Source organism: Ammospiza caudacuta, chromosome 27 (assembly GCF_027887145.1).
Source record: "Ammospiza caudacuta isolate bAmmCau1 chromosome 27, bAmmCau1.pri, whole genome shotgun sequence".
NCBI lineage: Eukaryota > Metazoa > Chordata > Aves > Passeriformes > Passerellidae > Ammospiza > Ammospiza caudacuta.
The window spans coordinates 5,342,969-5,369,557 of NC_080619.1; the positions used below are offsets into that span (position 1 = coordinate 5,342,969).

The window sequence follows — 26,589 nt, forward strand, 5'->3', positions numbered from 1 at the left end:
TCCAGGGGCAGCCACAGCTCCCCTGGGCACTCCCACAGGAAAAAACTTCCTCTGTGGTATCCAACTTAAATTTTCCCACTCTGTTTGAGGCCCACTGAAGAAGTGAAGGTGTTGTAAGAGCTTTCAGGAAGGACTACAATTCATTTGTAACTCTCCATGGCACTTAGTAGGTACTTACAGCTTTTTTTCCCCTCATAATTGATGCATGTGGCATTTCCTCCTGCTGAAATAGGCCAAGAGAAGCAGGCAGCACCGCTGAGCCCGGCTGCTTCATCTGTCTCAGCCTGAGCTGTGCACAGTGTCCAGTTGGCAGGCAGGATAATCAGCCCAAGGGCAGTGGAAATGCTCATTACAGCACACTTTATTCCTTAGTATTTAATAAGTAATGACTCTGAAAAGCTCGGAGCGGGGTCTGTGCCCGTGCTGTCTCCTGCTGTGTTCCTGTCACTATGGATAAGTTAAACTGGGTTGAATCTGGTCGATTTTTGGATGAATACTCACCAAGGAATTTCAAAATGTTGTAAGAAGTTAGGGTGGTTGAGTGGGAGATGCTTCTTTTGCTTGAGTTAGTTTTGCTTTGTGAAAAAAGGAGGGAAGCTGGGCACTGCTTTCAAGAAACTGAGTTCTCTGATGTCCCTCAATAAAGTGAGTCTGGAAGGGAGGAACTCCCACAGGGAACAGCTCAGAAAGCAGCTCTGAAAGCCAATGTTCCAGGAGCTGAGGCTCAGCTGGGGCTGGGGAACAGTTGGAGTTCCACATGAAGTTCTTGATAGCGCTCAAATAATCTTTACTCACTCTGTGAGCAGGGTGATGGATCACTGCAGATCCAGCAGCTAACCTTCCAAAGCAGCTTGGGGTGAGGTTTCTCTGGGAAGAAAACGTTCCCATTAGCTCAGAGCTTTGGCAATTTGTATCATCCGGTGAACTGGTCAGGAATTCACAGCTGGTGTAAGAGGATCGGCTGTTCCTGCAGCACCTGGGGCCAGCCAGGCCCTGCACGAGGCTTTGGTGCAGCAGGAGGAGGAGGAAGAAGCTCTGCAGATTCTCTGCTTCCCTCTGGAATATTCCATCTTTATTCTGGGGACAAGAAGAGAACCATAACCTGTGTTCTTAATCCTCCTGAACGCTGGGCTGTGTAATCTGTTACTCACCCTCTCTTTTGTCTTAGAGATCTGATTTTCCTTTCTCCTCATGTTCAGGCTGGAACATTTCAGAAACAGTGAAAGAAATGTGGGGGAAAAAAAAAGAGCAGGGGGGAACATAATGCTTTTAAATATCAAAGATCAAATACTTCTGTTAATATCTGTTAGAAATTCCTCACAGAGATTTTGGCATATGCCAGTCTGGCACATAACTCCACCACAGCCACCTGCCATCCTGCCTGGAATTGTTTGCAGCTCCTTTGTGTTCTCTGAGCAGCACAAAGCTGTGGCGTGTCTGGTGTCACCACCAAGTAACAGACTCTGCACTAAGCCACGTGACAAACTTCCTTTTTTTCCCATTTAATTAGTTTTCCTTGCATGAACACTGTGTTTTAAGCAGTGCTTTTTCCAGTCTAAGGGGTCCCTGAACACCGGAAAACCTAGGGGTGTATGAATGAGGATGTTTTGTTCCAAAGGGAATGGAGGATTCCAGGATTGGCAGCTAAAATAAAAAGAACACCACAACACCAAGAATTCTTTCACAGCTGCTCTTTGGCTTTCCAGTCTGTGCCAGTTTAATGACAGGATTTTGCTCCATACGTACTGGCTTCAGGCCTGGCACAGGTCTGACACGTCACCTCATTGTTGGGACTGTAAGTTCCAGGAGCACAAACCACTGTGAAGAGAACAGAGTTGGGGTTCCAGCCACTTTCCCCCCATTTTAGGGGGACCACCAGACATCCCTGTGAGCCTTCCCAGTGCCCTGTGGGAGCTCCAACCTTTCCAGAGCTCCCTGAGCCTCTGGCTAAATCCTCCCCCAACTCCACATCCTGCAGCAGGTGCTACAAAAGAACTTGAAAAATCAGCAGAGAATTTTCTAGCAGAACTTCCATGAGGGGAATTGTTTCTTATGGGCTCTGGATCCTGAGGATTGTCACTCACCAGTGACACCTGGAAGGAAAAAACCCACTGCACTACTTCTACTTTGCTTGGAAATGCAATTACACCTGTGAATGCACTGACATGCTCCACTGGCTCATTTCCTATCATTACTTTATAACTATAATGTGAATATCCTCCCAAAGGATGAACAGAAATATCCCTGCTTTTGACCCCAATATTTCCCTAATCCTCCCCAGAGCTCTGTGCCCAGCTCTAATCAGCTATATTTAAATCAATGAGCTATATTTAAAAGGATGGATTTGATATTTACCACAGCAGCTGGCACAGTTCTGGTGGGTGTGGTGGTTTCTCCCAAAACCTGGCCGACAGCTGTCGATGGGAGTCATGGAGAAGCTGTTGTCCACATACTGGATTGTAGGAACAGCCTGAAACTCAGACTTCAAAACGTGCTTTATCTGATGGAAAAACTTCCCAATCAGCTCTGCTGCCTAAAATGTAAAAATATTGGGGGAATAAAAGCATAGTTAGTTGATTTTTGTTGATTTAAAAATAAAAGGAGATATTTTCTAGTCCTGATTTCCACACACTGACTTGTCACCTTAACTGGGAGTGTTCCTTGGCTTCAAAGGGGCCTGGATTCAGACCTAGCATGTGAGCTGATCCCAGGATTTAATATTTAGAAGGCAGAGAGAACAGATTTTAGAAATTGCTACAGTAGACTTACTTTAAATTGCATTCCATTGACCAAATCATAAATCAAAAATTTCATTTAGAGGACTGGAGGCTCAATATAAATAATAATGTTTATCCTTCTTTATTATTAGAAGCAAATACAAAGCAAGTAATGAGCCTGATGTTTTAACTGTTTTTTTTAAAGCTATTTGTATCAATTTGACTTCTAAACCCATTTTTCTTCCTGAATGGAATTATTTTAAATCCATGAATCATCAGTTACAATATTAATCCCACAAAATCTGGGTAAAGATGGATTACTAGCAGCCATAACTGCAGGAGCTAAGACAGAGAGGGGTGTTAAAGAGGCAGAGAGGACAAGAGGTGACTGACACAGAACCTGTCGGACTCTCTTGTTTGTCACATCTTCACAATCATAAGGAAACTCCTGGCAAACTTCTTCCCATCCTGGTGCAAATGGATTGACTGTGGATGGAGGAAAAAAGATCCATGAAAAAGGGGAAAAATGGTAGATTAGGTCCTTGTGGTTTCTATCCAGTTCCTTGCTTTGTTTAGTAGGAGTCAGAGGTCAATCAATATAAAATTGGGGGGAAATACACTGAGCTGAGAGAATGGAATGAATGTCTCACACAGCAACATCAGTGTCCTAAAAGGGCTGAAGTTTTATGTAAAATTAAAAATCTTTGGGTCATGAAAGTTTCTTTACTTCACATAGGAAAAAATATCCACAAAACTGTTCCATAACCTGTTGGATGGTTTCTCTTAGTGTGTGGAGAGAACAGATACAGGAGTGAACGTGGTCAGAGAATTGAAGAATAATTTCCTTCTCTCAGTGATAAACCACCTCTAACTCAAGGCAGCATCAGCTGATTTAACTTTCTGTGAAGTGAAACCACCTCAGTATTGCCATGAGGGAGCTGTGAGGCTCTTGCTTTAGCTCTGTGCAGTTTCCTAAAATCAAGCAAAAAATTCAAGGCTGGGCTGGATGGGACTTTCCAGCTGGTCCAGTGGAAGGTGCCTTGCCTATGGCAGGGAGGAACTGAATGAGCTTCAAGGTCCCTTCCTACCCAAATCATTCTGTGATCCTAAAACCAGAGTGCTCCCAGACTTAATAAAAATCAAATCCTGAAAATCTAAATATGACAGTGACATTAGAACATATTATGGGCTGTCTCCTTCTGACAATCCTCTCTAACTTAGATAATCACTGGTCTCGCTAGGATTGCAAAAAGTTGAACGCTAAATTTAACATTAAAACTGCGTTTTAGCTCCATCTGTGGGCAACAACAAAAAATACAGGGACTCCAAAAAAAAAAAAAAAAAAAATCAAACCCGGAACAACTTTCAGAGGTGCCTTTTGACTTTGCTGTTTTTCAGACATTGTTTGTGGCACTCACAAGTTGCTCACAACAATAAACAATCCCTTCCAAACAAGCCCTGAAATTACCTAGAAAATTAACAAACAGCTCATACTGGAGGCCGTCCTTTGGTGTCCTGATAGAGTGGCACTTGTAGGATGACCCTGTGATGTGGCAGGTCAGGTGGGAGATGCTGCTGTTGAGGATTTTTTTTAATATGTTGATGAACAAGTCGTTGTTTTTCAGCCCGCAGCTCGTTGTGCTGAAGCGAACAGACACCTGATAGGCATGGTCAGCTTCCCTGTAGGCTGGGAGGAAATGGCTTGGGTGTGAATCTGGGGTGTAATCACAGATTGAATCTTAGATTATCACTTTTAGTATCTGAAATATGGGCTTTTATTCAATAGTAAATAAATAAATAAAGCATTGTCATTAATTGTGTCATAACATGTTTGTCCTTGACAGAACTGACTCAATAGTAAGAGATATTTTAGTTTGAAGTATACAGGAATTTGTGTACTTAATAGAGACTCTGTACCAAATAATAAAAACAAACAAAAAAAGGAGGTAAAATGGCACAGAACCAGCCTGCCAGCAAAGCTGTGTGTCTGAAACAGATTGGTGCCAATTCTATGCAATTATGGTGTAGGAGTAATTTTATTATTATTTTTAAATTAGTGTTTCTCAAGCATTTTTTGGGTTGTTGTGTTGTAAGTGGGAAGTGATGTTGGTGAAGAGTGGTTACAAGAGACAGGAGGGGCTGGAGTGCAGATCTCAGATAACTCTGGAATTCTTGCAGTTAATTCCATACCTAAGGGTAGAGATTATTTTATTGCCATATATCCTTGGGAACATGAATATTAAACTTTTTCCCAAAATCATGAAAAGGTGCATATATGTCTATAAATTAAAAAAAAATTCTATTCTGGGATAAAATTTTAATTATTTTGGTATTTTTTTTAATCAAGCCTTGCAATAAACACAGAGCTCACAAACCCACCAATGTGCTTACTCCTAACTTAGCAATCTTACCATAAACCATGAATTTATAGGCCTCAACCATTTCTGTTTCTTCCTGTGTTGTGGTTTCGATGACTTTGTGGGAGAGAGTGCAAGTGTAGGCACCAGACATTGGCACCATGAAACCCATCACCATCAGCTTCCCTGTCTCTGTCAGATTCACATAGCTTTGCCCTAAAATAGAAATGTTGCATTACCAGAAATGTCCAATTTTTGATGCATTTAGAATATTTGAAGATGAAATCTTGCTCCTGTGCATAGTGATGCTGGTTCAAGTTAGCTTGAAATGATCTAAAATTTATGAGTTTTAGGATTTACTACAAATTTCCTTTTTAGCAAAAGTATTTGTAACTTTTAGAGGGAGAAGGGAAATGGAATTTAATGTCAGAACTTGTGGAAATATTTGGCAAAGGGCTAAGAAACCACTGGGGGGTGTGAATAGAAAGAAGATGAATATGTGATATTTTTAGTCTGAGCTAACCTTGTAAAACTCTTCCATCTGGACCCGTCCACAAATAGTTGGGATCTATTATTCTTTCTTGAGAAAGAGCCAAATCCATACAGACCAGGAATGGGCTGTTTGCAAACACCTTAACATACACATTCACTGCAACAAAGAATCAGGTAAATTATGTAAAATGCTGACATTTAATGAATCACAAAAAAAAAAATCTAATTGAAAATTGTGTCTAAAGTGTATTTTTCAGTTTTGGACTTGCCAAGTGTGATATTAAAGATTAATCTCCATTTGTTCTTAATTAATATCCTGGAACTGTCCACAGTGTGGCTGGTGCTGACTGTTAGAGGGAGACACTTGTGTCCCACACACAAACTGTGGTACAGGCATTAAAAAAGCACCAGATTTTCAGTGAAACCCTCTTTTAGATGTTAAATTTTCATCAGTGCTTCCAGCAGCACTATAGGACAAAATATATTTCCATCCTCATCACCCTTTCTCTTGTTCCTACACATAAAATGTTCCATGTATCCTGGTGCTACATAATGGTCCCTGTGCTTGAAACTACAAATTCTAGTAAAAATTAAATCTAGATAGGAAAAAATGACAAGTTTACCTTCATGCCTGATGTCACCATAAACTTCATTCTTTCCAATTAAATCAATAGATTGCTCTTCCTTCAGTTCTGCTCTCACTGCAGGGAAAAGGAATTGGAATATTGGGGATCAATCTAAATGTGTGATTGTTAATCCTTTATTGCACCCTGGCTTTTGGCACATTTTGTTATGAAGGTTTTTGTGACAAGAATCCCCAGAAGAGGTGGAAATTATTGAAAATAAGGTTTTTTTTTTTCAGGCCATGGACACACTGGGGTGGTCCTGCTTGACTGTTGTGTCCCAGGGTTGAGCCTGGGGGACAGTGGGGTGTCTGGAACCTATGGCAACCCCTTTTAAGGGGCTTCATCTCCCACTCTGAGGGAAGGTTTTTGGGGGACATTTGATCCTCAGAGGGAAGGGTTTTGGGGACTTTTGTCCCTCAGAGGGAAGGTTTTTTAGGGACATTTGTCCCCTCACAGTGGAGAGGCACCCACCAATGGGGTGATGCTGGAGCTCACTCTGTCCCCTCCTGAGGGGCTTCATTTCCCGCTCTGAGGGAAGGTTTTGGAGGGACATTTGTCCCTCAGAGGGAAGGTTTTTGGGGACATTTGTCCCTCACAGTGGAGCAGTATCCACCAATGGGATGTTAATGGAGCCCACCTCTCCCCTCCTGATGGGCTTCATCTCCCACTCTGAGGGAAGGTTTTTTGGGGATATTTGTCCCTCAGAGGGAAGGTGTTTTGGGGACATTTGTCCCTCACAGTGGAGAGGCACCCACCAATGGGATGTCGCTGGAGCTGCTCACTCTGTTGCCTCTTGAGGGGCCTCAATCTGCCCCTCTGAGGGAATATTCTATGGGGACCCCCCCAGCTCACCTGACGCGCTCCCACCCCCTCTTCCACTCCCTGAGCGGACCAGCCTCACACCAACACATCCCCACAGCTTCTTCCCCGCCCCTAGTCCCTCTCACCCCATCCTGCCGCCACCACCACGGCCGCCACGCCGAGGAGAACGCCCGGGGGGCAGCGGGGACGCCCGCCGCCCCCCGCCATCCTCCCGCCGCCCCTCACAACGGCCGCGCCGGGCGCGAGGGGGCGCTAACGGCCCCCCCTCCCCCCGCCTCCAGCCCCGCGCGCGCTCGGCGCTTCCCGCCCTTTTTCCTCCCCTCAGGGCTGAGGGCGGGAAGGGTGGGGTGTCCCCGCCGGGGTCCCTCGCTCCTTCTCCGCTCCCTCGCCCACGCCCCGTGCTTTTGATACGGTTTAAAAAACATCCTCGCCAGCATTTCACTGAGATTTTTAAAGATTATTTAGTTTTGGGGAGGTTTTTTTGATGTTTTCTCGCTTTCAGGCCCCTGAGGCGCTTGGCAGCGAAGGACGGCCCCGGCCAACCCCTCCCGCGTCCGTTGTCACCCTTCAGCCCCACATCGCTCCTCCACAGTGCGCAGTGAGCTGTGTTTTTGACTCTAAAGTGGTTTTTCCTGCTGTGGGACAAGGAGAGGGAAGTACAGAGGGACAAGGGGGGGAAGAGGCTCCATCATGGCTTGGTCTGTCAGCGCTCAACCTGCCCTGGGCTGTGGAAGGTGTCCCTGCCCATGGAGGAGGAGAGGGGGGGGACTGGATGGGCTTTAAGTCCCTTTCAAACAAAACCACTCTGTGTTTCTGTCACTTGCTGTGAGAAAGACTGAAAGTAAGAGCTGGGCACATCCTGTGGCTTTTCCTCCTGAGGGGCTGTGAGTACTGGGTGTTCTCCAGCTGCAGGTTTCTGTAGAAAGTCATTACAGGACACATATTTTTCCACTGAAAAGTAAAAAAACCCATCCCTTTCAGCACCCAAAAGGGCTCCAAGAGAGCTGGAAAGGGATTTTGGACAAGGGTCTGAAGAGATAGGACAAGGGGAACGGCTTCAACTAAAATGGGGAGATTCAAATTGGATATTGTGAAGAAAATCTGCTCTGTGAGGGTGGTGAGACCCTGGAATGGATTTACCAGGGAAGTTGTCCTTGGAAATGTCCAAGGCCAGGTTGGAAAGGGCTTGGAGCAACCTGGGATAGTGGTAGGTAACCCTGCCATGGCAGGGTGGAGCTGGGTGATTTTTAAATTTTAAAATCCCTTCCAACCCAAACTCCTTTAGGATTCCATGATTCTGCCCCTTGTGACTGAAAGTAAGCGCTGGGCGAATAGTGTTGGCTTAAAAATGAACCCAAATGCCACAGTATCGCTGCAAGTGACTTTCAACTCAGTTACATGTTTTGGAAAACTTGCAATGTCTTTGAAACTTTTAAACATGTAACTATTTTGTTTCTAGAGCGGGTGATACAAAAACACTCCAGAATCCGCTGACAGGGCACGGAGGGTCCTCGCATTTGACTGTCCTGCTCACTCCGAGACACTCAAACGGTGGCCAAGCCTCTGGAAATTAGCAAAATAGTATTTATTCTACCTACCTAGGTCATATTTATCACTCCAGACCATGCTAGTGTCCAAAAATGATGTCACAGCATTTGCATAACAAATATGGAACAACCAACATGGGAATAAGAGTTATTTTTACAGAGAGCTGTGAAAGTTTTGATGCTTCTATGTAAAAACAGCACCTAAGTTATGAGTTTCCTTTAATAAAGAAAAGAAAAAAATTGGTAAAAATGCAAAAATAAAAGCGTGAAAAAGGAGGTATCAAGTTATTGATGGAAAACAGTTCTACTCAAGTTTCTTCTTCCTTAGACCAACACATTAACTCAAGTGGTCAGTTAAAGTCTAAGAACTGTGTCAGGGTTTTCATTTTTAATGTCCTTGAGCTGCTGAGCAGGTCAGAACTGGGACCACCTCAGACAATCCACGTTCCCATGTGCTGAATGTTTTCAGTTTTAGTCAAAGTGAACATTTCATGCTGACACTGTGCAGGCAGAATGATTCAGTTTGTAACGTGTCTGCTACAAACGAGTCATATTTCAGCAGCCTCAGCTCCTAAGGATGTTTATAGCTCCTTTCAGGTCCTGCACAGCCCATCAGTCCCCAGATTGCTAATTATTATGAAATAGTAGCTCTACTATAAAGCTTTGGCTGCAGTTTTGGTTCTTTATAAACTCACAGTCAGTGTCTTTAGCCAAATGAACCATTTATTTTCAAAACTATAATATTTCTAACTCCTAGACTGGTAAATTTTCATTATAGATTTGTAAGCTTTTAAAAAAAATTTTGGTGGGGGGGAGAAGGAGAATGGGTTATTTTTAAGAACAGGAAGTGTTGCAGGGAGGATTTAATAGGACAAAACGTGAATTCAGGTATTTATATTTGTGTTTAAAACCTGGATTACCGGGGTTTGATTTGGGTTATTTTTTGGTTTTGTTTTGTTTTGGTGGGGGTTTTTCTGGTCAATAGAGTATCAGTAGGAAATGATAGAAGAGGACAAAAATCTGCAGTTGTAAACTTGATCATGGAGTGAGTAGACATTAAAAAGCTGAATATTTTATCCTAGGAAATATGTAGAGATTTCCAGGAGTGCAGAGTCAGGTAAAGGAGCTGTTGCAGGGCTCTGGAGAGCCTGCAGACCACAATTTTTGTCTCTGATCTTTCAGGTGAGTGATCCAAAGGTGGGATCACACTAAGGAGGGTCACAATTAGCACAAGGATGTTTTTATTGGCTGGGAAAACCAGGCTTGTTTGATTTGTGCACTTAAAATAAAAACAGAATGAAGATACAATTGTTTCTCTGAGGGCAAACATGAGGGAAAGTAAGGATTTAAATCAGAGAACAAATCTGGCAGTAAGAGAAAATGGCTGTGGATAATTCTGGGATGGAAACCAGAGGTTTCTGATTGCTGCACAGCAGTCAGTAAAATTTGTAGAACCAGGAAACCTGCCTAATTAACAAATTATTCTGGAAAGGGGCTACAGAGATTAGGAATAGCCAAGAATTGCTTGATTATCCCACTTTTTTTTTTTTTTTTTTTTTTTAACATTTTATTTCTAGAATCTTTTTCCAAGCAATGGAAAAGCACGAGTGTAAGAAGCAGCCGTTGGCACCACACAGGAAGTGAGTAGGAGAATCATGTTTCCATGTTGTTATCCTGCTCCTGATCTATGATAATTTCTGCTTGCTGCCTTTGGGTTTAGATCCAAGTGATGAGCTCAGATCCCGATTTCACTGCTCACTTCATTAACTGCTTTTGGGCCTGGAGTGACCCCTGAATGTCACCTGCTGCTACCCCCTATACTCAAAGCCCTGTTCAGGCCCAGTGTGGAATGAACTTCATTTTTGGAGTCTGTACTAGATGACTTCGAAATTCATATTTGTTCCATTTTATTGAAGAACTATCTACTTTGATTTTCTGCTAAATAGCAACGCTGTTTTCTTTCTCAACCTAAGTTCTCTTTACTATTATCTCAGCCATAACTTTAACACACAATCCGAGGTGTGCCCATTCTGGGGATGAAAGTGAGGGGGGGTTCCCCCAATCTCCAACCCCCTCGCCCTTCCTGAGGGGCGAGGGTCCCCTGCGAGCGGCACCAGCAGCGCCTCGGAGGCAGGCGGGACCGGAGCCGGCACCGGGACCGGGTGCGCTCCTCTCGCCGCCGCCCGGCGCCGCTCTCCGCCCGCCGAGCGCCCCGCCGGATGTCACGGTGACGGGCGGGAGGCGAGGCCGGTGCGCTCCGCTGGCAGTCCCGAGCCCGGGCGGGCAGGTGGAGCAGGGAGCCGCGAACGGAGCATGGAAGGTGAGAAACGACCCCGCTCTTCCCCCTGGACCCTCTGTCCCGCCGGGGCTCGCAGCGGCTCCATCGCCCCAGGGCTTTCAGCCGCTTCTCGCTGCAAACAATTCGCAGGCTCTGGAAAAGAAATTGAGTCGCGTGTAGCAATTAAACGGGAAACGAACGGGGCTTTTTGCCCCCTCTCTGTTTAATTTCGGAGATATCACAAAGCGCGTGATAAAGCCAGGGTTTAGAGCGTGCTTTATCTGCTGTTCTTATTCTGAGGTTTAACGAATTCAAGGATGTCTTCTTTCTTCTCACCTGTAAAACATGCCCATAATATTCAGGGTCGGCCAAAACCGATCTGGGAGTTAATATTGGGCTCTGGAATAATTACCTGTCATTGAAAAGCAGTGTTTCTGGTGTTTTTAACAATCCTGGCAAAGAAGCTTTGCAAAGCATCACTTGGTTTCTTGTTTCAAAGGTGGAGATTCTTACTTCAGTACTTTAAGGTCTTCAGTTTAAATTCTGTCCTGTCTCAAAGACTTGAGGCTTTTGGTTATTTTAAGTTAGCTGCAGATGCCTATTTAAAAATGCATTTTCCTTTGCTGAAGGCTTTTAAACTATTTTCCTGTAAATAGTCAATCATTGAATCTGACTGAATTGAGAATGTTGCTGTTGGAGAGAAGTAACTAATGATTTGAAAGAATGGGTTTGGGGGCACTTTGCCACCTAAAAATGCAGCTTCATTTTCTTGATCGAGTTGGGATCGCTGTCTTTTTGGGAGGAAAACTTTGTGAGGTGTGTTGGAATAGTCTGCAATTAGAAAATAACAGGGTTTCACTATATCTGAGGTTATCTAAGAAATCCTTTCTTTGGTATTCTTATTTCTTGTGCGCTCAAAGTGAACATGGAAATGTTCCTTCAGGTTTTGGGTGTGTACTTGAGGATGATGAGGATCCATAAATGTGCCTGAGAGTGCTGGACTGGGGATGAAGTTAGTGTTGTAATGTGTTATCCTTGGGTACAGTAACTTTCAGGGGTGTTTCCGTGGGTCTTTGACAAATCTCCGTGCCCTGAGGACAGAGGGACAGCACGGCTGACTTGAATTTTCCACACCCAGTGTGTGGAGGTTTGGTAGGGTCTCAGAGCAGCAGACAGGCCCTGGCCAGGGTGGGTGTTTGAACCAAAATTTGTCTTTAACTTGATTGTATTTCTCCATGAATGATTTGGTTTTGTGATTACCAAAAGAACTGTCCAGCTGGAGCTGTCACCTCCAGGCTCTGGGCTTGGATCAACAGGTTGGATCTTGATGATCTTAGTGGGACTTTTCCAACTCAGGACATTCTATGATTCAGAAAATCCTATATTGAATCACTGAATTATTCTGCTGGGTTTAGAAGGTCGTATGCACCAATATGAGAAAAATATCCCTAATTATACTCTGCTGATCAGTGTATAATACCAGTGCTGATCAGGATTTTTTCCCAAATGACATGTGCACTTAAAATACCTGTGACATTTCACAAACTGCATGGTGCTTAAGAGCAGCAAAGTATCAGAGACCCCACAAAGAGTATTCTTGGCCCAAGTGCCTTCTTCAGAAAGCCATGGGGGCTGTGGATGATGAAGAAGTACATTCAGTGGAGACATCAGCTAGAATTTCTCTCCTTAATGGCCCAGTGTGGATTGAAGGTGAAAAACTTGTTGAAGTGGAAGAGGTTGAGGGGTGTACATAGCAAAAGTACTGACTTCAGACAAGGAAACTCTGTTTCTGCTTCATCTACTGTGATGGAAGGACTAAGAGCAGATGGGACTTTCAAAGGTGTCTCCTTCCCTGTGCTGTTGAGCTGAAAAGTGCAGCCTGCAGGAAAAAGACAGCATTCTGGTTTCATTTTGGGGACAAACAGATGAAATTGTAATAATCCAAAATATACCTCCCATTCTGCATTAAGGACAGAAAGGAATCAGGGTCATCAGTGATTTGAAAAATATCCATTTTAGGGGGGTTAAATTTCTGGTTGGCTGTTCTGGTCAAATACCAGGATAAAATATGAATAGTGATGCATACTAAAATACCACAGCACTTTTTTAGCAAGCTATTTGAATATTTTGGCTCCCTTTGCCTATGGGTGTAGAACACAGGATGGCCAAGGATTGGTTTCGAAAGCACATGAATTTTACTTCTGCTTTGTAAATGCACATTGTGCCTCAGCTGCAGCACACAGAGAACAGCATCCTCTTCCCATGCACCCCAGCCCCTGGAGCTCTTTGAAGCTTGGGAAGACAAACGTGTTCTGTAAGTGATTTCCTGCCTTGTGTTTTTCTGAACATTTGGTAGAAAAATAACTTTATTGGTGCAGAATCAGGGGTGGAATTTACCCACATGTTGTCCTGTCACCATGAAGGATTTGGTTTAGGATAGGAAAGAGACTTGAGGTTAAATATGAAGGGACCACTAAGGCTTTAAGAAGCTGCTGGAAACCAATGCTGTAAAGAAACCAGGTGCTGGTGAGGGGAGGTTGAAGGCTTGAAAGTGAGACAAAGACCAGGATGTTTCTCAAGCAAGAAGAGAAACATTCTATGGTGTGTCATTGCTCTTATCTCTTCTGAAGGGTTATCCTGCCCGGCAGCCATTATGGGCATGAAAACCTCGTGTTCAACAAAATATGAATGAATTCACAGACTCCATCTCAGCAGGGAGGAGATGAGGGTTTGAGGAGGCTGAGCAGGTCCTGCTTGGCTCTCGTGGGCTTCAGGCAATGCTGTTCTCCAGAAAGTTGTCCTGCACTTCCAGGGAAACCTGAGGAATCCAATAATATATAAAAATGTAGAGTTACCCGGGAATATATGTAGAATTATTGGAATTCAAGCAGTCATGTGGAGGTTCTAGATCTTTCTTCCATGACCACCTTGGAGCTCAGGGAAATGCAGAATTGCTGCCAAGGTTTCAACAGCACCTTGGGGTTTCATCCTGGGGCTTTGACCCAAATGGAGCAACTGTGCAGGGATTCTGAATGCAATTAAAACTAAAATCAAATGTTGCAGAATAAGGGAGATTTCATTTAATTAAGTGCAGAATTACAAGGGTTTGTGCAATTTATGTATCTCTATTCATGGAATCACAGTTTTGGGATGGAAGAACATTAAAGTTCATCCAGTTCCACCCTCTGCCATGGGCAGGGACACTTTACACTCTCCCAGGCTGCTCCAAGTCCCATCCAGCCTGGCACTGAGCACTTCCAGGGATGGGGCAGCCACAGCTTCTCTGAGCAACTTATTGCAATGTAAAGTTATAATCAATATTTAAAAAAATTTTGTTCATTTTCCCAGAATTTACTGATGTTTTCTCACCATTATTTGCTGTATAAATTAGTCCATCTGCTTCTTTGTACCTCAATTTTCCTGGCATTATAGAATGAAAATGAGAAATTAAGGGCTATAACCACACAGTTCCTTGATCTGTCTTACTTACTGCAAAATATCAATTCAATAAATAGCTGAACTTCTTGTCATTTAATTCTGTGACTATCTTTATGATGCAAGGCCTCTATTTTGTTGCACACATTATCCCCCCCCTCTATTCATGCAGTTTTTTTGGGGTCCCTCTTCTGATACCATGCTGCCTTGCTGGAGAGTTACCAGAGCTTTATATTTTAACGTTGCAGAGACCACAAAAAAGTTCCATGTGCAGAGGAGGTAAAGACAGATAATTATGGGGTAAATGTCACCCGTGGTTAACACCTCATGCCCGCTGCCTGGGTGTTTCTGTTATGTAACTGCCAGGAAGAAATTTTCCTGGTCCAGAAACTATTATTTTTTAAGGTTCAAAGCTGATAAAAGATGTTATGGCATGTAAAAAAATAAAGAGGGGGAAAAAGCTACAGGAAAGAAAGGAGGAAGGAAGCAGGTAACTGTGTCTGTGTTAAAAATTCAACATCCAAGCAATGAAATCTCAAGGCAGGGAGGACTGGAGTTAAGAAATAATGGGACAGTTCAGGTCTGTGCCTCCAATTTAAATCAAGAACTGAATTTTGGACACTGGGCAATGGGAATACCTGCAGCTTGTGCTGGCTCAGAGCTCTCTTGAGCCCCCAGCACGCTGGGAAACCAGGCTGCACGGGTATTCATTTGGCTGAAAAATGTTTAAAATTCCTAGCATTTGATCCCTTTTGGAATTTCTCAGTGGGAATTAGACTCGCATTCCCATGAAAACCAAGTAGATCTGGTGAAGATAATGGGGGTTTCCCTTTGTGTTGGAAAAAGAATGTAAAAATATCTTTGTGCTTTAGAGAATTTAACTTGCCACAGAGTTACTATGGCTGCACTGTGTTCACAGGGTACTCAATGAGTAAATTGAAAGCTTAAGGTACTCTGTTCTGTAATTTTTGAAGTTAGAAAATCATACTTAATCCCTTTTCTGGGCACAGGCCGGTGCTCAGGATATAAAGAAGTGAAGCATGATACTAATTTGTTTTTTATTTCTTTGAAAGGTTTTCTTTTTCAATTTTACTTTCAGCTGAGAAAACGGGAATTTATAAGATTGTAACAAGTGTGTTGTGAACTGTTTTAAATATTAGACAGCTCAGGCTGCTTTTCTGTCTTTTGCAGATTCACAGCCCGGGATGGACCTCAGTAACCCTCAGGAACAGCCTGTAGCTGCAGGTATTGTGCTGTTCAGTTGTGTTCTTCCACTCTCTCTTGACAATTTTATATTTAAATTGAGAAAAATACATGAATTGTAGCTGCTTTAGGGTCCCAGGACACTGTATAACAGTCAAAAGCATAAAGAGGGGCATTAAAGGCAAAAAAAGTAAATTTTAGAGATGAAATAAAACCATGGAAGTTCAATATAATACTGGAAAATTATAGTGAAATGGGAAAAAAAGGACTGTATAGGAGGAAAGGAAATATTTTCAGGAGAAAGCTGGAAGTTTTGATTAGGCAAGCAAGAATAATACAATTCTCTTGGTTGACTGCATTTCTAAAAATATGAAAACAAACCTCCTGAGTGAGTTTGACAAGTGTTTCACTTTCTTGTTAATCAAAAAGTCGAGCCTCTTTTCAGCTCCAATGTAATATTTAGCTTGAGAAGGATCAGAGGTGTTACCATCCAGCTGTCAGTAGGTTAAAGAATTTACCAGCAATTTCACAGTGTTACTGTAAATTTTTAAAATTCCCATAATGTTTGAAAAAAAATACTGTCTGTTTTTTAATGAAATATTGATTTGAAATTTACAGAAATACACATAATATGGAGCTAGTTTGCACTGTGAGGTTAATGAAAGAGGCTTTATTTGAAACACTTTACATGAATAAATTTCACTACAGTTAAAAATGTGTCTTTATTTCCAAGTAGAGAGGCTGGGATCTCTGGGATGCTGGTCTGCATGATAATGTTGATATTTAAAAATACACACGTGGAATAAGCAGAGAAGTGCAAGTGGGTTCAAAGAGGCCTTGATTACATCTGCTTGAGCAGTTTTCTGGCCCAAGGCCAGAATGATTAAAATTTTGCCCAAAAGAACAAAGTGGAGCTGTGATTCCTTTGCCTTGCTCCAAGGAGCTCCATCCCTGCTCACAGCAGTTGTCAGAGCACCTATGATAGAGTTAGATACACTGGATTTTATTCCTGCTGCCATTTAGAATAAAGTCCAGAATATTTGGATCTGATCAAAAGCTGAGAATGTGTTCCAGGTGTGTGTGAGAGTTCGTGTAGGATTTTGGAAAGTGAAATCATTCCCCAAAGTGCATCTGTAGAAATAACATTGTGGGTACTGTCAGCAGTGCTGGGAGTGTGCAGGTGCTTTCTTTGAGGGAATCACCTGGAAATATTCTTGGAGAATAAATAGTTAATTATTTTTTGCCCTTTTTTTTTTTTTTTTTCCAGAGGAACAAGAGGATTTGACAGACTGTAATCTGAACAAATCCCAGGAAATGGAAAGCATGGATAATGTGGAAGATGTGAAGGAACACAATCAGTCTAATGAAGAAGCAGGAGGTAAAGTAGAGTTGGAATTCTGATAAATAATAATTGTATTTTGTCTTTTTATTCATCTGATTATGCTATGAAAACATGCCTTTAAGAGGAATAGCAATACAATTCATTTGGAGCATTTCAACACATTTTAAAGAGGAGCAACACTTTTCCATCAAGGAACCTTAACGTGCATTTTAGCAAGGTCAGTTTTACAGGATCTGTGAAATATGGATGGGAAGATAAAAGAGCAAGTGCATCTGGTGAGCCTCTAATGTGTGTGCTAACAAATTCCTAACAGCAGTTTGCATAGGCAAATCCTGTGTTAGGACTGCAATTTTTATTTATGCTAAGTACTTTCATACCTAAAAAAATAACTTGATAATTTATTCCTTTTTTTTTTGAAAGAAAGAACAAGTTATCTCAAATTCACAGGACCACTCAGACCTGTAAAATTTAAAACTGTAACAGCAATGCTGTATTTTAAACTGGGGGTGAAAGGGAGGTTGGTCAGTTTTCCATGTTTATTGATGAAGAAAATATCCTTCTTATAGGTCTGAGAGAAAACATAGGGATTAATTTAAATAGTAAATTAACATGTGCTGTCTTTAAAAACCATCAGGTCCTCTTCATTAATAGATAGAAGATAACAGCAGCTGCTGAAACTTGGCAATTGCACAGAGCTCAGGGTTTACATGTGTCCATGACACATATGTTGAGTTTCTTCTGTGCTGTAGAATCTCCTAAACTGAAATCTCAGCATGAACAGCAGTTCCTGCCCATGACCTGAGAGTGTTGATCCGTGCCAGGGGCCTCAGCCACAGCCAGTGAGGAGTGTGCCTGGTGCAGGATGTGGGGCACGTGTCCTGGGCACAGCACACATGGTGTCACCAGTGTCACAGGGCCTTTCTGTGACACAAGCCCATGGCAGGGAAGCAGCCAAGGGAAATTACGGCTGTGGCTTTGGGTGGGAGTTTGAGGTAGAGTTTGTATCACATGAATCAAGTAAATCACTAAAGAATTCTGTGTTTTGGCTGTGTAAGTAGCTTTGGTTGTTCCCTCTAATGTTAATGTGATTATTTTGCAGAGGTTATACTTTTGCATTATTAAAGACCAAATGTTTTTATTGGTTAACAAATTGCAAGCAAACATAAAACACTCAAGGGAGTGGTGAGATGAATCTCCCTCAAGGATCTACAGTGCCAGTATCTGTTACTGCTGGTGTCTGGCCTTTCTGGGCATTTTATGGACAGACATCACACAGGATTTCTGACCAGATTTGGGTGTCTGGATTAGGATGAAAAGCTTCATGTCCCCAGAGCAGCTGCTGCTTAGCAGGACTCTACAATTGAGATTAGCTCATTATAGATATCTGCAATGTAGAGCCTGCCTTGGGCAGGTGAGTTCTGCTCTGCTTACCCTAAATGCAGAAGTTTAATAGAATAGATAGAATATGGAAGACTTGAGCATTTCCTACAACCAAGGCAGCTGATCTCTCAGATCCCACAGGACATCAAATATTCACAGCCATGCTCCAGCTGTTTGTCCACCCCTTGCACCAATTCCACTCTCACTGGCTCACTTCTCCCTGTGCTTTCCCAGTGTCCCAGCCCTTCACTCCTCCTGCTCACTGAGCTGTGGGTGCAGGAAGCCAGGACAGGGTTTCTTTCCCATATCTCCCAGTACTGACCACCTGAGAGGAGTTGCTGTAGCTTCTTCCCACCTTCCCTTTCCAGGAGCCATGTCCATATTGCTCACATGCAGTGCCCAGGCATGAATTTGTTTTTGTTGTCTTTTCCTGTTCTCTGGCTGCCCTGTGCCTACAGAACCATTTCTCACCCTCTTCTCCATACATTTAAGTCAGGAACAACTTGGACACGTGAGAGACTGTGTCAGTACAGCTTTTACCATTCATTTTTTATATTGCTGCTGATCTCTTAAAGTCTCTTTGCCATTTGTTCTGGAATGCAAACACTGAAAATTTACATCTCAAAGACAATGCTATAAATATCAATAAAACATCATTTCCCTCCAGCAGCCTCCCTTACCATTAGAGCTCATTCATTATAAAGTGAGTATGAACCTTCACTGCCACAGTGCCCCATTCCTTGCTGCTCACTGTAGGAATAAATCCATGACTGCAAGGAGAAAGCTGCTTCAAATGCACAAAAAAGGTACCTCCAGCATCTCCATGTGAAATGGCACAAAATAAAATATACATAGTGTTTGCTTCAGTGCTTCACACACTGTTCTCTGCAGTCATTCTGATACCGGAAGCACAATAAATCTTAAATATTTAAGCATGCTGTGTTAGTACTCCAGGCCCTGCAACGATCAGTAGGTGCACTTAAATTTCCTCCCAACAACACCAGTTCAGTTGCTGTTAGAGACTGAAATTCACAAATAATCTCAGTTTTCATGTCATGCCCTCTATAAAATAGCAGCAGCTCTGTTAGTCCCTGAGCAGTCCTCGTGGGTCACTAACTACTGTCTGATTTCTATAAATGAAACCACATTTTGACAGTGCTGTCCTGGTGGGAGGATTATCTTTTGGGGATCACTAACCCTGGTAAAATGAATATATAATATACTCCAGGATCACAGAATAGAAATATCATCAGTATTGGTGATGGCTTTTGGGAAAGGGATTATGTCCTGCCTACACCTGAAAAACCTATTGGTTAATAAAAACCAAAAAGCCCCTTTTCTTTATTTGGCACATTGATACGATCACTAATCCCCTCATTTTCTATAAAATTTAAACAGAAATAATGAAAAAATGTTTATGTGGTTCTCATAAATGTTAATCATGTTTGTGAGTGAGCAATTCCACCTTCCCAATTCATGGCTGATGACAGCCTGCAATAGAAACCTCTCCTTTTTCTCTCCTGAACCCCCACACGATCCGTGCCCCCGGGGTTTGTTCCATCTGCTGAAGGCCATCATGGGAACAAGAGGCCACTGACTCATGGAGACAGATCAGGCCTTTGATAACCTGCTTTCCACTGCCTTGCTATGTCTGTAACATGTTTTTCTCCAGCACAATTATGGCTGGTTTTTCCATGTCTTGTCAGCCATCCGTAGTGAGTAGGAATCTCCCAGTTTCTTGGACTGTGTTTTTTTGTGATTCTTGCATTATTCATGGGTGACACTGTGAGTATGATGTGGGGAATTATTCTGAGGCTTTGAGCAGAAGCTGGACCTGTTTAAGTTAGATATTGTCTGATTTGGTTTGATGGAGCTTTTTATATTAAAAGTGATGCTGGGATCCTTTCAAAATCTTACAGACAGTTAATAAAACCACTAAATTAATGCATAGGGCTGAAACACCATAGCTGGAGCTCATTTGGTACGAAAAAAATCCACTTTTCCAGCAACCAGTTTTGTATTTGTACTTCTCTGAGCCTGTGCAAACACACCAGCTTCTGGTGTTTTTTCTGTGAGTCCTGACACAGGTGAGATGCCATTCCATGGAAACAACACAACTTGTCCTACTCCACCCCCTGTTAAACAGGCTGCCATGATGATCAGTGCTAACTATCAGGCAAACAATTAGGCAGCAGGCTATAGTAAAATGGTAATTAAAAGCTTGATGGGGAAGAAGGAAAAAAAAAAAAAAGAAACAAAACCCCCTTTTCTTGCCTCAAGGGACTGGAAGCTGCACGCTGTGGTGCACATGGTGTATGCTTGCCTGCAACCATAAAAATACACCGTTCCCATGGTGCTTCCTGTGTCTAGTCTGAAAAGAGACAAGCAATGAGAGAGGGGGGGGAAGCTCTTGATTTCCCCTGTTCCTTTATGTGCCCCCAACACTGTTACCTTCAGTGGCCAAAGTTGGCACATCTTTAATTTAAAAATTAAATTTAAAAAGCCACTTTCCTTCCTCTGGGAGTCGCAGTCAAGCACGAATGTTTAATTATGTCTTAATTCTCTCAGCTGTTGAGGCAGACAACTTTTGGGGTGTTATGAATGTCAGCGAGCTTTCATGGTTGTGAGCTAAAAAGAGATAAAAGGCACATTTGTGGTTTATGGATGTTAATTGCTGCTGCACTGAGGTGTGTGAGGGGGGCGGTTGAAAGGCTGGAGAGAGGCAGGAGAGGTGACAGAGCCTCACTGGGGCGCTCAGCGAGGTTCCAGCGGTGCTGCAAGAACATGCACTTATCTGCCTGGAAAGGAAGTGCCGTTTTTTATCAGAATATTTCATCTCCCAAGCCCAGCTCGAGCCCCGGCGCTCATGGGACTTGGGGTTATCTCACAACATCAGCAGAAGTTCACTGCAAGGGGATTTCTGTAGTGTTAAACCCAACAAGGAGCCTGTGCTGAACGGGTCAGGCTTCTCTAGGGGCTCTACTGGGACTGAAAGCCGCGTTTTCCTTATCAACAAACGATCCTCTTGACTTTGTTTGAACTCTTCAGACTGTGCCGTCAGCGGCAGGAATGCTGCCAGGCACGCTCGGTGACATCAACGGGGCGGTGGTGTCACCCAGCCTGTAAATGATTGACATCAGCTGGACTATCCTGAGCACTCAGCACTGACACAGACACTCGGATACTCTGATTGCCTGCAGATAATCAGGAAGTGCAGCAATTTCTCGTTCTAATTAACCCATTATAGTGATTAGAAAATAGAATTTACTTTTGAGATATCCTGACTCCCAGTGGAAGCTTTGAGACAGAACAAGGGCTGGAAAGAGAATGGGTGCACAGTTAATCAAGAGACGATCGCCTGCATTCCATAACTTTTTAAATTCCATTTTTTCCCACTTGTTCTACAACGTGTATCTTGGATCCATACAAAATAATTCCCTGAAATTAAAGGTGAGAGAAATATTCATTCCTTTGGCATTGCAATAAAATCTAGTCCAAGACTGATGAGTTGTGATCCCTCCCCACTCCCCCCAGCAGAAAATAAGTGAAGATGCGGAAAATGGCTCTGGGAACTCAAATGACATGTTATTGTAGGAAATAATCTATTTTTGGAAATACAGATTAGTGAAAAGGAAATCAGTTAATGGGGATGAGTCACATTTTGCCCCCAAACCAGGCTGTTCACTTGGCACAAAATGAGTTGAAGGGACAGGTTCACTGTTTGTGCTACTGAAAAAGTTTCGAGAAAGGGAAACAGATCCACAAGAGCCAAAACTTTACTAAAATACACAAATAGTTCCCTGAGCATTGGAATTGATGGTTCTTTTAACTGAACTGCGCAGAGTTTGCAGCGGGTGCTCAGTGCCTGTTTCACCTGGGGATTTGCCGTGTCCTCAGCGCTGCATCTCTCCACTTCTTGTTCCGGCTTTATTTCCTTCTGCTCTGCAGGAGCTTTGGGAATTCATAAACTGGGAGCTGGGCTGGTTGTACTCCCGAGGAGCAGCGTGTGGCTGCGCTCACCTGCCGTGCGTGCAGCTCCTCTCCTGCTCTCCTGGTGCAGGAGCTCCACCTCAGGATCGGCTCCGGGAGCTGCAGGTGCTCCAGAGTCTCTGCTGCTCACAGTGACCACGAGAAATCTTAAAAAGTCTCTTTTCCCAGCCCAGCACTCGAAGAAGGAGTCAAAATTCCTCATTTCTCTGTCTCAAGGTTGTTTATTGTTTCTTATGTATAAAATTCTTTCTCCTGTCCAGCCGAGATTCGCTCAGCAAGACAGTCCCAGGCACTCTGCCTGCCCCAGGGCGGTGTTATCTTTTTATACTAAAAACTATGTATACAGTATTTACAATAACTTCCCAATACCTATCACCTATGTTAGACAGTGAGCTTCTACTCTAAACCAATCTAAAAGTGCCAACATCACAGCAGAAGATGGAGGCCAAGAAGAAGAAGGAGAAAGGCTGGACATGCCCAGATTCCTCCATCTTGCCCCCTGAACCCCTGTTCTAAAAATCCCAAAAAATCTTTTTTTCACCTGGTGATAAATTCACTATCATTCTACTTAAACTGTCATGGCTTGTAGATCTTCATATAAGGTTGGTAATTTTTTCCATGGGTCACAATTAAGACCACAGGGATCTGTGCCAGGGTCTCTGAGCCCCCTGGCAGGGGTTTGGACAATCCAGGACAGCCAGAGGAATGTCCTGAATTTCAACACCCAACCAGCATTTTGAGCAATCCTGCTCTTCCAGGGAGGCCTGGATTTGTTGTGCAGACTCCTGGGAATGTTTAGGATGGGAAAAAGCTGTAAGTTCTTGCAGCTGTAAGAGCTGTAAGATCAGTGTTACTAAGGGAACACAAAGCGGATGCATTCGTCTCTCTACAAGGCTGTGCTTAAAGTAAACTACAAATATTTGATTAAAGAACCTCAAATAGGAGACAACACAGGTGTAATCTAAAATTCAAGTCAAGATTATTTGCTACTGGAATTTTTTTATAGTTCAATCAAATCAGTTCAAGGTGTTCAAGACCATCTGAACCAAGCTCCTGCCTTCAGCCTCTATGCGTTAAAATTCCTCAGGTATTTATCACAGATTTCCCTGTTCTTCATGATATTTTATCTTATTTTCTCTCCATATTTAATTTTTATCACAAGAATATATTGCATTGTCAGGAAGGCTCCTGGGAGATGAATTCACAAAGATTAAATGAAATGATACATTGAATTTCTCAGGTTTGAAGTTCATTTGAAGCACAGTTGACCAGAGCCGACCGTGCCTGAGTGGTCGCATTAGTGATTGGTCCCTTGATATAAGTAATGTCAGTGATTATCTGAATTTAACATGTGGCCTTTCTCAGTCTGACTGTTGGGTCCAGATGTTCTCTGATTAACTGTCTCATTGAAGTCTGATTTAACGGTTGTGATTGTATCAGCCTTGCTGGACTTCAGGAATTGTCATTTTAGAAATGTTTTCTCTGGTTGATGGTATCTTAACGGCAAAGGAAGGGAAGAGCTTGTGCAGTTTCATCTTTTTCTGTGTGTTTTTTTTTTGTAAGAGGGAGACTTAAAAGATATTCAAATCTGAAAGGATAACGTTAACAGGTGTCAAAATTAAAATAAATTTCATCTGGGACAGGTGTTGGAAAACCTGGGCCCTGCAGGCCTGAGGATGTGGGATGGCATTCCCTCTGTGCTCCCCTCCAGCACTGGGGGTGTAGAAAGTTGAGTAAAAATGGCAAATTATTGCCACTTTTAAAATTAAACAACCAAAATACAACCCCACAGTAGTTTCAGCATACACTAGCTATGGTTTTCCAGTCCCTAGTCCAATTTGTCCCAGGGAAGGTCATTCTGCCTCCCCAAATTCTGTTTGTAGTTTCAGTTAAGAGCATTTAAATGCAGTTAAATGAAGTTAAATTCCATTTCCTTCTCTAAACTCAGCACTGCACAGTGTTGCTATGCAGTTTGTCCTGTTTTACTCCAGCTTTGGGAACACTCAGTTTTGGGGACTATTTCTCCTTTACCCTTATTTCTGTTAGTATAACTTCAACATAATTTGGAAACCTTTTGAATGAAAATCCTAGAAAACACTGGAGTATGATTAGGCAGAAATTACAATAGAAGGGAAATACTGTGTGTGAAATCATAGATTTCCACAGGAATATTAATCTTTACAAGAAAAATCCTTGTTTTAAGTAAGATGCTTGAAGAACCAGTTACATAATTCAAGTTTCCTGATTCACATGAGCTTGGAAACAATGTGTGTTGTTTGGTGGCTGTTATTTTGCAATTAATTTTACAACTAGATAAATTACACTATGCTTTAATGATAAAGAGGCACTGATATTAATGAAGTAGAAAATACACATCTGAGCACTTGGAAAATGATGCCTGGCTGATTTTTTTTTATTTTCTCTCCAATTCTCAGTGCTGCATTTCAATTTGATTTGTTTCTATTTTTGTTTCAAGTCACAATAAAACCAAGGAGACTCATTACCATTGAGCCTGCACTCCACAAAGGGGAATGATGAAAGTTTCTCTCCTATATTTAGAAGTGAAATTTCCACCAGGTGCATTCTGCACTGGGTCATTTAGGAATTACCCCTCACATCTGCCTTATAAAGCATCTAAACAAAATAAGTACTATTTTTTTTTTTTTTTGTATTGAAGTGACTACTGAACAACAGTACCAAGAAAATACTAAAAGGCACAAAGATAAAATAAACCCAAAGCCAATATTTCCTAGTAATAAATACAATATTTGGGACTTTTAGTGCAGAAGTCTTGCTTTGGCCTGTAGTGACACAAAAAAGGAGCCGAGGAATGGGACAGGCCCAGAGTCTGCACCCTGCAAGGGCATTTCTTGTCACCATGTCCTGGTTGGGGTGGTTCTCTCTGCTGTCTGGCTGCAAGTTAATTCTGCTCTGAGGTGATTGCTCTTTCTTTTTTGGCAAACAATGATCTCATAGTAGCTGTTGGGAAAAAGGGAGCCCAGGCTGGAATAAGAGGCAAAACAAACCAGGGTGGGCCAAAAAGGCTTGAAATCTTTTCCCTTCCCTAGATGGATATCTGCAATGGGGTAGAAGAAAAACATGGAGAAAAATTGTCTTAACTCAAATAGCGTTGCCTCATTAAAAACAAAAACAAAAACAAACTCATGTTGCTATTGTGTCATTTCACATTTTATAATTTCCCATTAGTTACAATCTCCAGATTCTCAGTATATACATGTAATTGTTTCCTTCTTGTTTGAGGAAAAAAAACTTAGGCATAGCATAGTTTATTTTAATTATTTACCCCTGGTTTATAATTTTTATGGGATGCACTACTCTCTTTATTCAACAAGGATAATGGAAATTTTTTATTCATGACTTATCTTTGCCGCCACTGTGTTGATTCCACTGCTGAGGTGTTTCTCACAAACATGCAGGATTCTGCCTTGAATCTGGAAACTCCACTCACTTTTTCAGTTCACCACTGTCTGAATCTCTCATTCTGGGAGGGGAGCAGCTCTGGCATGTGTCTGTAGGGTTTTGTGGGGATAACAGTGATGAATCATCAGTTAATACCTGTCAAACCCAGGTAGTCACAAGAACCCTCCAATATCGACTCCCTTCTTGTTCCTCAGCATCTGAATCCCATTAACAGCTGTCAAAACCTGGTAAACTATTTATATGCTTTCACAATTTGTTTAATTGGATAGTTAGGAAATGGCATACAAGAAAAGCTTTCCTTTTTCCTTTTTTTTTTTTCCTTTAGTCTGGCTGAACATCTGTAGCATTAGGGGCTCATTATCTCTGAATTGGCACAGCAAATCAGCAGCATCATTAAAATGCCACATTAAGATGATTAAGTTTCTTTGTTACCCAGTTGACTTTTTGCATGTGCTGAGGATTTCACGATTATGACCCCACTCCTTGTAAAACACTTGAGCTACATCACCCTTTCCTGCCGTTGTCTTTAATGGCTTCTGGGTTTTATTCCTTGCGCTTTTCCCATTGCTCCTGGTAAACTTTGCTTAACAACAGGACAAAACTTAGGTTTTCTCCCTGTATTTGATGCCAGAGTCTCAGATTAAATGGAGAATTTGGGGGGTTTTTCTACTGAAACGTCCTCCTAGAGAAAACAGCTAAGATTCAGAAACCCTCCAACTTGCCCTCATTATTTGGCTCTCTTGACTTTTTTATTTCTGCGTTTTCAACCTGGAGAAGAAGAATTGCATGGAGATGTCAGAGCAGCCATCCATTATCTGAAGGAACCTAAAAGAAAGCAGAGAGGGGCTCTGCTTCAGAAACAGGAGTGACAGGACAGGGAGGAATGGCTTTAAGCTAAAAAAGGGAAAATTTGTGTTGGATATTTGGGAGAAACCCCTCCCTGTGAGGGTGGGGAGGCC

At 42.4% G+C, this 26,589-nt stretch overlaps 2 protein-coding genes across 4 annotated transcripts in view; one reads left to right on the forward strand and one right to left on the reverse strand.

Moving 5' to 3' along the window:
- Nucleotides 1-1,717: 1,717 nt before the first annotated feature.
- Nucleotides 1,718-7,221, reverse strand: ZPBP2 (zona pellucida binding protein 2). Its single transcript, XM_058820833.1, has 8 exons — nt 7,140-7,221; nt 6,190-6,267; nt 5,598-5,723; nt 5,129-5,290; nt 4,186-4,404; nt 3,118-3,203; nt 2,356-2,533; nt 1,718-1,818 (listed from the first exon to the last, which is right to left on the reverse strand). Exons 1-8 carry the CDS (start codon nt 7,219-7,221, stop codon nt 1,718-1,720), a joined length of 1,032 nt encoding a protein of 343 aa, XP_058676816.1.
- Nucleotides 7,222-16,762: 9,541 nt separating this feature from the next.
- Nucleotides 16,763-26,589, forward strand: part of IKZF3 (IKAROS family zinc finger 3) — a 29,703-nt gene continuing 19,876 nt past the window's right edge. For 2 of the 3 annotated variants that reach the window (XM_058820497.1, XM_058820498.1), the window contains exon 1: nt 16,763-16,855. In XM_058820497.1, the coding sequence (XP_058676480.1) occupies nt 16,792-16,855 (64 nt within the window). In that variant the 5' untranslated portion in view covers nt 16,763-16,791. The remainder of the gene's footprint in view (nt 16,856-26,589) is intronic. The other variant, XM_058820499.1, reaches the window with a different exon arrangement.

Bases quoted from the DNA above. Each gene is read 5' to 3' on its own strand.
- ZPBP2 (XM_058820833.1), bottom strand. From the start codon at position 7,221: ATGGCGGGGGGCGGCGGGCGTCCCCGCTGCCCCCCGGGCGTTCTCCTC. The intron at 3,204-4,185 runs GTAATTTCAGGG...CTCCATCCACAG, and splicing joins GCTGTTTGTTAATTTTCTAG to TCAATCCATTTGCACCAGGA. The intron at 2,534-3,117 runs GTTCTGTGTCAG...TTTACATTTTAG, and splicing joins CAAACAAGAGAGTCCGACAG to GCAGCAGAGCTGATTGGGAA.